The following is a 12,500-nucleotide window of genomic DNA, read 5'->3' on the forward strand; positions in this document are numbered from 1 at the left end:
ACAATCACACAACAGATACAACCACACCACAGATACAACCACACAACAGATACAATCACACAACAGATACAACCACACAACAGATACAATCACACCACAGATACAACCACACAACAGATACAATCACACAACAGATACAACCACACAACAGATACAATCACACCCCAGATACAACCACACAACAGATATAATCACACAACAGATACAACCACACAACAGATACAATCACACAACAGATACAATCACACCACAGCTACAATCACACAACCGATACAATCACACAACACATGCAATAAAATAACAGATACAATCACACAACAGATACAGTCATACAACAGATACAACCACACCACAGATACAGTCACACAACAGATACAGTCATACAACAGATACAACCACACAACAGATACAACCACACAACAGATACAGTCATACAACAGATACAATCACACATCAGATACAATCACACAGCAGATACAATCACACAATAGATACAGTCATACAGCAGATACAATCACACAACCGATACAATCACACAACAGATACAATCACACAACCGATACAATCACACAACATATACAATCACACAACCGATACAGTCACACAACAGATACAATCACACAACCGATACAATCACACAACAGATACAGTCACACAACAGATACAACCACACAACATATACAATCACACAACATATACAATCACACCACAGATACAGTCACACAACAGATACAATCATACCACAGATACAACCACACAACCGATACAACCACACCACAGATACAATCACACAACAGATACAATCACACAACAGATACAACCACACCACAGATACAACCACACAACAGATACAATCACACAACAGATACAGTCACACAACAGATACAACCACACAACAGATACTATCACACAACATATACAATCACACCACAGATACAGTCACACAACAGATACAATCATACCACAGATACAACCACACAACCGATACAACCACACCACAGATACAATCACACAACAGATACAGAAGCACAACAGATACAACCACACCACAGATACAATCACACAACTGATACAGTGGCACAACAAATAAAATCAAACAACAGATACAACCACACAACAGATACAGTCATACAACAGATACAACCACACCACAGATACAACCACACAACAGATACAATCACACAACAGATACAACCACACAACAGATACAATCACACCACAGATACAACCACACAACAGATACAGTCACACAACAGATACAGTCACACAACAGATACAATCACACAACAGATACAGTCACACAACAGATACAGTCACACAACAGATCCAACCACACCACAGATACAATCACACATCAGATACAATCACACAGCAGATATAACCACACCACAGATACAACCACACAACAGATACAACCACACAACAGATGCAATCACACAACATATACAATCACAACACAAAAACAATCACACAACAGATACAATCACACAACCGATACAGTAGCACAACAGATACAATCAAACAACAGATACAATCACACAACCGATACAGTAGCACAACAGATACAATCACACAACAGATACAATCACACAACCGATACAGTAGCACAACAGATACAATCAAACAACAGATATAATCACACAATAGATACAATCACACAACAGATACAACCACACAACAGATACAACCACACAACAGGTACAACCACACAACAGATACAATCACACAACAGATCCAATCACACCACAGATACAACCACACAACAGATATAATCAAACAACAGATACAACCACACAACAGATACAATCACACAACAGATCCAATCACACCACAGATACAACCACACAACAGATACAATCACACAACAGATACAGTCACACAACAGATACAGTCACACAACAGATACAGTCGCACAACAGATACAATCACACAACAGATACAGTCACACGACAGATACAACCACACAACAGATGTGACGGTGTTGTTATCTCCTCTGACTACAGGCATCATCCCAGTCCGACCGCAGGCTCCGTCACACCCGCCTCCACAACAAGCACTGCTCAGGCGAAGCCTTCACTCCGACGCATCAAAGGCAGGATCCACCGAAGCAAGAGCCTGGACAGCATCGACCTGCTGGACTCTCACGTGAGTCTGATCCACTGAGTCTGATCCACTGCTCAGGGGCAGGAATTAAACCTTCAACTCTAGTCAGTCTTGAACCTTCATTCAAATGTCTTTGTGTCCACGTGGTCCGGGGGCCAAATATGACCCTCAAATCTCTGTAACTGTCGGAGGATTGACTGACATTTAAGTCAATGTTGTGTTGCTATGGTGATGAAGATGAAGACGATGAGAGAAATGATCAACACAACGTTTGAATGACTCACAAAATCACTCACTTCACAAAATAAACGTTTGTTTGTGACTTGTGTAGATCAGACAAGACTTTGATCTACACAAGTCTTGAGACCTGACCAGGGAGTCACACTGAACTACACACTGAACTACACACTGAACCACACACTGAACTACACACCGAACTACACACTGAACTACACACTGAACTACACACTGAACTACACACTGAACCACACACTGAACTACACACTGAACCACACACTGAACTACACACTGAACCACACACTGAACTACACACCGAACTACACACTGAACTACACACTGAACTACACACTGAACTACACACTGAACTACACACTGAACCACACAGTGAACTACACACCGAACTACACACTGAACTACACACTGAATTACACACTGAACTACACACTGAACTACACACTGAACTACACACTGAACCACACACTGAACTACACACCAAACTACACACTGAACTACACGCTGAACTACACACCGAACTACACACTGAACTAAACACTGAACTACACACCCAACTACACACTGAATTACACACTGAACTACACACTGAACTACACACTGAACTACACACTGAGCCACACACTAAACCACACATTGAACCACACACTGAACTACACACTGAACTACACACTGAACTACACCCCAATCTACACACTGAACTACACACTGAGCCACACACTGAACCACACATTGAACCACACACTGAACTACAAACTGAACTACACCCTGAACTACACACTGAACTACACACTGAATTACACACTGAACTACACACCGAACTACACACCGAACTACACACCGAACTACACACTGAACTACACACTGAACTACACGCCAAACTACACACTGAACTACACACTGAACTACACACTGAACTACACACTGAGCCACACACTAAACCACACATTGAACCACACACTGAACTACACACTGAACTACACACTGAACTACACCCCAATCTACACACTGAACTACACACTGAGCCACACACTGAATCACATATTGAACCACATAGTGAACTACACACCGAACTACACACCGAACTACACACTGAATTACACACTGAACTACACACTGAACTACACACTGAACTACACACTGAACTACATAATGAACTACACACCGAACTACACACCGAACCACACACTGAACTACACACTGAATTACACACTGAACTACACACCGAACTACACACCGAACTACACACTGAACTACACACTGAACTACACACCGAACTACACACTGAACTACACACTGAACTACACACTGAACTACACACTGAGCCACACAATGAACCACACATTGAACCACACATTGAACTACACACTGAACTACACACTGAACTACACACTGAATTACACACTGAACTACACACCGAACTACACACCGAACTACACACCGAACTACACACTGAACTACACACTGAACTACACGCCAAACTACACACTGAACTACACACTGAACTACACACTGAACTACACACTGAGCCACACACTAAACCACACATTGAACCACACACTGAACTACACACTGAACTACACACTGAACTACACCCCAATCTACACACTGAACTACACACTGAGCCACACACTGAATCACATATTGAACCACATAGTGAACTACACACCGAACTACACACCGAACTACACACTGAATTACACACTGAACTACACACTGAACTACACACTGAACTACACACTGAACTACATAATGAACTACACACCGAACTACACACCGAACCACACACTGAACTACACACTGAATTACACACTGAACTACACACCGAACTACACACCGAACTACACACTGAACTACACACTGAACTACACACCGAACTACACACTGAACTACACACTGAACTACACACTGAACTACACACTGAGCCACACAATGAACCACACATTGAACCACACATTGAACTACACACTGAACTACACACTGAACTACACACCGAACTACACACCGAACTACACACCGAACTACACACTGAACTACACACCAAACTACACACTGAACTACACACTGAACTTCAAACCAAACTACACACCGACTACACACTGAACTACTACACACTGAACCACACACTGAACTACACACTAAACTACACAACGATTTACACACTGAACTACACACTGAACCACACAATGAACTACACACTAAACTACACAACGAACTACACACTGAACTACACATTGGACTACACACTGAATTACACACATGAACTACACACTGAACTACACACCGACCACACACTGAATTACACACTGAACTACACACCGAACCACACACTGAACTATACACTGAACCACACATGAACTACACACTGAACTACACACCGAACCACACACTGAATTATACAATGAACTACACACCAACCACACATGAACTACACACCAAACTACACACTGAAGTAGACACTGAACTACACCCCAATCTACAACACTGAACTACACAATGAACTACATAATGAACTACACACTGAACTACATAATGAACTACACACTGAACTACACACTGAACTACATAATAAACTAGATAATGAACTACACAATGAACTACATAATGAACTACATACTGAACTTCATAATGAACTACACACTGAACTACATAATGAACTACATAATGAACTACACACTGAACTATACACTGAACTACATAATGAACTAGATAATGAACTACACACTGAACTACACACCGAACTACACACCGAACTACACACCGAACTACACACTGAACTACAAACCAAACTACACACTGAACTACACACTGAACTTCAAACCAAACTACACACCGACTACACACTGAACTACTACAAACTGAACCACACACTGAACTACACACTAAACTACACAACGATTTACACACTGAACTACACACTGAACTACACACCGAACAACACACCGAACTACACACCGAACTACACACTGAACTACACACCAAACTACACACTGAACTACACACTGAACTTCAAACCAAACTACACACCGACTACACACTGAACTACTACACACTGAACCACACACTGAACTACACACTAAACTACACAACGATTTACACACTGAACTACACACTGAACCACACAATGAACTACACACTGAACTACACATTGGACTACACACTGAACACACACTGAATTACACACATGAACTACACACTGAACTACAAATTGGACTACACACTGAATTACACACATGAACTACACACTGAACTACACACCGAACCACACACTGAATTATACAATGAACTACACACCAACCACACATGAACTACACACCAAACTACACACTGAAGTACACACTGAACTACACCCCAATCTACAACACTGAACTACACAATGAACTACATAATGAACTACACACTGAACTACATAATGAACTACACACTGAACTACACACTGAACTACATAATAAACTAGATAATGAACTACACAATGAACTACATAATGAACTACATACTGAACTTCATAATGAACTACACACTGAACTACATAATGAACTACATAATGAACTACACACTGAACTACATAATGAACTACACACTGAACTATACACTGAACTACATAATGAACTAGATAATGAACTACACACTGAACTACACACCGAACTACACACCGAACTACACACCGAACTACACACTGAACTACACACCAAACTACACACTGAACTACACACTGAACTTCAAACCAAACTACACACCGACTACACACTGAACTACTACAAACTGAACCACACACTGAACTACACACTAAACTACACAACGATTTACACACTGAACTACACACTGAACCACACAATGAACTACACACTAAACTACACAACGAACTACACACTGAACTACACATTGGACTACACACTGAACACACACTGAATTACACACATGAACTACACACTGAACTACAAATTGGACTACACACTGAATTACACACATGAACTACACACTGAACTACACACCGACCACACACTGAATTACACACTGAACTACACACCGAACCACACACTGAATTATACAATGAACTACACACTGAACCACACACTGAACTATACACTGAACCACACATGAACTACACACTGAATTATACAATGAACTACACACCAACCACACATGAACTACACACCAAACTACACACTGAAGTACACACTGAACTACACCCCAATCTACAACACTGAACTACACAATGAACTACATAATGAACTACACACTGAACTACATAATGAACTACACACTGAACTACATAATGAACTAGATAATGAACTACACAATGAACTACATAATGAACTACATACTGAACTTCATAATGAACTACACACTGAACTACACACTGAACTACATAATGAACTACATAATGAACTACACACTGAACTACATAATGAACTACACACTGAACTATACACTGAACTACATAATTAACTAGATAATGAACTACACACTGAACTACACAATGAACTACATAATGAACTACATAATGAACTACACACTGAACTACATAATGAACTACACACTGAACTACATAATGAACTAGATAATGAACTACACACTGAACTACACAATGAACTACATAATGAACTACATACTGAACTTCATAATGAACTACACACTGAACTACATAATGAACTACATATTGAACTACACACTGAACTACACAATGAACTACATAATGAACTACACACTGAACTACATAATGAACTAGATAATGAACTACACACTGAACTACACACCGAACTACACACCGAACTACACACTGAACTACACACCAAACTACACACTGAACTACACACTGAACTTCAAACCAAACTACACACCGACTACACACTGAACTACTACAAACTGAACCACACACTGAACTACACACTAAACTACACAACGATTTACACACTGAACTACACACTGAACCACACAATGAACTACACACTAAACTACACAACGAACTACACACTGAACTACACATTGGACTACACACTGAACACACACTGAATTACACACATGAACTACACACTGAACTACAAATTGGACTACACACTGAATTACACACATGAACTACACACTGAACTACACACCGACCACACACTGAATTACACACTGAACTACACACCGAACCACACACTGAATTATACAATGAACTACACACTGAACCACACTCTGAACTATACACCGAAACACACATGAACTACACACTGAATTATACAATGAACTACACACCAACCACACATGAACTACACACCAAACTACACACTGAAGTACACACTGAACTACACCCCAATCTAGAACACTGAACTACACAATGAACTACATAATGAACTACATAATGAACTACACACTGAACTACATAATGAACTACACACTGAACTACATAATGAACTAGATAATGAATTACACAATGAACTACATAATGAACTACATACTGAACTTCATAATGAACTACACACTGAACTACACACTGAACTACATAATGAACTACATAATGAACTACACACTGAACTACATAATGAACGACACACTGAACTATACACTGAACTACATAATTAACTAGATAATGAACTACACACTGAACTACACAATGAACTACATAATGAACTACACACTGAACTACATAATGAACTACACACTGAACTACATAATGAACTAGATAATGAACTACACACTGAACTACACAATGAACTACATAATGAACTACATACTGAACTTCATAATGAACTACACACTGAACTACACACTGAACTACATAATGAACTACATATTGAACTACACACTGAACTACACAATGAACTACATAATGAACTACACACTGAACTACATAATGAACTAGATAATGAACTACACACTGAACTACACACCGAACTACACACCGAACTACACACTGAACTACACACCAAACTACACACTGAACTACACACTGAACTTCAAACCAAACTACACACCGACTACACACTGAACTACTACAAACTGAACCACACACTGAAATACACACTAAACTACACAACGATTTACACACTGAACTACACACTGAACCACACTCTGAACTATACACCAAACCACACATGAACTACACACTGAATTATACAATGAACTACACACCAAACACACATGAACTACACACCAAACTACACACTGAAGTACACACTGAACTACACCCCAATCTAGAACACTGAACTACACAATGAACTACATAATGAACTACATAATGAACTACACACTGAACTACATAATGAACTACACACTGAACTACACACTGAACTACATAATGAACTAGATAATGAACTACACAATGAACTACATAATGAACTACATACTGAACTTCATAATGAACTACACACTGAACTACACACTGAACTACATAATGAACTACACACTGAACTATACACTGAACTACATAATGAACTAGATAATGAACTACACACTGAACTACACAATGAACTACATAATGAACTACATAATGAACTACACACTGAACTACATAATGAACTAGATAATGAACTACACACTGAACTACACAATGAACTACATAATGAACTACATACTGAACTTCACAATGAACTACACACTGAACTACACACTGAACTACATAATGAACTACATATTGAACTACACACTGAACTACACAATGAACTACATAATGAACTACACACTGAACTACATAATGAACTACACACTGAACTATACACTGAACTACATAATGAACTAGATAATGAACTACACACTGAACTACACAATGAACTACATAATGAACTACATAATGAACTACACACTGAATGAAGATAATGAAGATAAAAGTTTATGTAAATAAAAGTTTATGAAAATAAAAGTTTATGAAAATAAAAGTTTATGAAAATAAAAGTTTATGTAAATAAAAGTTTATGAAAATAAAAGTTTATGAAAATAAAAGTTTATGAAAATAAAAGTTTATGTAAATAAAAGTTTATGAAGATAAAAGTTTATGTAAATAAAAGTTTATGAAGATAAAAGTTTATGTAAATAAAAGTTTATGAAAATAAAAGTTTATGAAAATAAAAGTTTATGAAGATAAAAGTTTATGAAGATAAAAGTTTATGTAAATAAAAGTTTATGAAAATAAAAGTTTATGAAAATAAAAGTTTATGAAAATAAAAGTTTATGAAGATAAAAGTTTATGAAAATAAAAGTTTATGAAAATAAAAGTTTATGAAAATAAAAGTTTATGAAAATAAAAGTTTATGAAGATAAAAGTTTATGAAAATAAAAGTTTATGAAAATAAAAGTTTATGAAGATAAAAGTTTATGAAGATAAAAGTTTATGAAAATAAAAGTTTATGAAAATAAAAGTTTATGAAGATAAAAGTTTATGAAAATAAAAGTTTATGAAAATAAAAGTTTATGAAAATAAAAGTTTATGAAAATAAAAGTTTATGAAGATAAAAGTTTATGAAGATAAAAGTTTATGAAAATAAAAGTTTATGAAGATAAAAGTTTATGAAGATAAAAGTTTATGAAGATAAACGTTTATGAAAATAAAAGTTTATGAAGATAAAAGTTTATGAAAATAAAAGTTTATGAAAATAAAAGTTTATGAAGATAAAAGTTTATGAAGATAAAAGTTTATGTAAATAAAAGTTTATGAAAATAAAAGTTTATGAAAATAAAGGTTTATGTAAATAAAAGTTTATGAAAATAAAAGTTTATGAAGATAAAAGTTTATGATGTAAATAAAAGTTTATGAAAATAAAAGTTTATGAAGATAAAAGTTTATGTAAATAAAAGTTTATGAAGATAAAAGTTTATGAAAATAAAAGTTTATGAAAATAAAAGTTTATGAAGATAAAAGTTTATGTAAATAAAAGTTTATGAAGATAAAAGTTTATGAAAATAAAAGTTTATGAAAATAAAAGTTTATGAAGATAAAAGTTTATGAAGATAAAAGTTTATGAAAATAAAAGTTTATGAAGATAAAAGTTTATGAAAATAAAAGTTTATGAAAATAAAAGTTTATGAAGATAAAAGTTTATGAAGATAAAAGTTTATGAAAATAAAAGTTTATGAAAATAAAAGTTTATGAAGATAAAAGTTTATGAAAATAAAAGTTTATGAAGATAAAAGTTTATGAAAATAAAAGTTTATGAAGATAAAAGTTTATGAAGATAAAAGTTTATGAAGATAAAAGTTTATGAAAATAAAAGTTTATGAAGATAAAAGTTTATGAAAATAAAAGTTTATGAAAATAAAAGTTTATGAAGATAAAAGTTTATGTAAATAAAAGTTTATGAAGATAAAAGTTTATGAAGATAAAAGTTTATGAAAATAAAAGTTTATGAAGATAAAAGTTTATGAAAATAAAAGTTTATGAAGATAAAAGTTTATGAAGATAAAAGTTTATGAAAATAAAAGTTTATGAAAATAAAAGTTTATGAAGATAAAAGTTTATGAAGATAAAAGTTTATGAAGATAAAAGTTTATGAAGATAAAAGTTTATGAAAATAAAAGTTTATGAAGATAAAAGTTTATGAAAATAAAAGTTTATGAAGATAAAAGTTTATGAAGATAAAAGTTTATGAAGATAACTTTCATATCGTGACTTCTTTTCCCTTTTTTTTTTTATCATTTTGAATGAAGGTTATTTTGTTTAAGAGAAACAAAGACTTTCAGGTAAATAATGCCGAACAATAAACAATAAATAGTCGTAAATTATTGAATTGAGTCAAAATTTGAATCTGTAATTTAAGTTTTTTAACTTCCTGTGACTTCCTGTGACTTCCTGTGACTTCCTGTGACTTCCTGTGACTTCCTGTGACTTCCTGTGACTTCCTGCTGTGGAGAAAATAAATGGATATTTTCACAATAAGATGCAGGAGCTCCATGAAGTCCTCATTCATCAGGTCATGGTTCTTCAAGAAGACTGGACTGTCTAGAGAGGTCAGGGTTGGAGAGGAAGGTTCTGATGCTCTCGCCCTAGAAATGAACCTCAACAGCGAACATGTGAAGGTCACACCTGGACGGTGAAGATCAAGGGTCATTCTTCCTCACCTTGACTGGCTCATGACCAGCTCAGGTGGACCTGAAGAAGCTTCTCATCAACACGTCTTCCTAGAAGCTCTTGATGATCAAATCCTTCAAGTGTTGATGAAGCAGCAGCTGAATTATCATTGAATTATTGATGTTTGATCAGAAGCTGAAGATGAAGAAGAAAAACAAAGTCAGCACTTTTTAAAATAACAGTTTTTTGATGCTTTCGATGTTCTTCAGATTATTCACTCACTCGACTCACTCTCATGGCTCACTCTCATGACTCACTCTCATGACTCACTCTCATGGCTCACTCTCATGACTCACTCTCATGACTCACTCTCATGACTCACTCTCATGACTCACTCCTCTCATGACTCACTCTCATGACTCACTCTCATGACTCACTCCTCTCATGACTCACTCCTCTCATGACTCACTCCTCTCATGACTCACTCCTCTCATGACTCACTCTCATGACTCACTCTCATGACTCACTCTCATGGCTCACTCTCATGACTCACTCTCATGACTCACTCTCATGACTCACTCTCATGACTCACTCCTCTCATGACTCACTCCTCTCATGACTCACTCCTCTCATGACTCACTCTCATGGCTCACTCTCATGACTCACTCTCATGACTCACTCTCATGGCTCACTCTCATGACTCACTCTCATGACTCACTCTCATGACTCACTCTCATGACTCACTCCTCTCATGACTCACTCCTCTCATGACTCACTCCTCTCATGACTCACTCTCATGACTCACTCTCATGACTCACTCCTCTCATGACTCACTCCTCTCATGACTCACTCCTCTCATGACTCGCTCTCATGACTCACTCCTCTCATGACTCATCCTCTCATGACTCACTCTCATGACTCACTCCTCTCATGACTCACTCCTCTCATGACTCGCTCTCATGACTCACTCCTCTCATGACTCACTCCTCTCATGACTCGCTCTCATGACTCACTCCTCTCATGACTCGCTCTCATGACTCACTCCTCTCGTGGCCCACTCCTCTCATGACTCACTCCTCTCATGACTCACTCCTCTCATGACTCACTCCTCTCATGGCTCACTCTTCTCATGACTCACTCCTCTCGTGACTCACTCCTCTCA

At 36.6% G+C, this 12,500-nt stretch overlaps 1 protein-coding gene across 4 annotated transcripts in view; it reads left to right on the plus strand.

Annotated features, from left to right (window-relative positions):
- tjp1b (tight junction protein 1b) overlaps positions 1–12,500 on the plus strand; it is a 91,947-nt gene that overhangs the window by 19,165 nt on the left and 60,282 nt on the right. For all 4 annotated transcript variants that reach the window (XM_087797187.1, XM_087797186.1, XM_087797188.1 and 1 more), the window contains exon 2: positions 2,004–2,145. In XM_087797187.1, coding sequence (XP_087653313.1) covers positions 2,004–2,145 — 142 coding nt within the window. The remainder of the gene's footprint in view (positions 1–2,003; positions 2,146–12,500) is intronic.

The sequence above is a fragment of the Callionymus lyra genome, chromosome 8 (genome assembly GCF_982586985.1).
Source record: "Callionymus lyra chromosome 8, fCalLyr1.hap1.1, whole genome shotgun sequence".
NCBI classification, from domain to species: domain Eukaryota; kingdom Metazoa; phylum Chordata; class Actinopteri; order Syngnathiformes; family Callionymidae; genus Callionymus; species Callionymus lyra.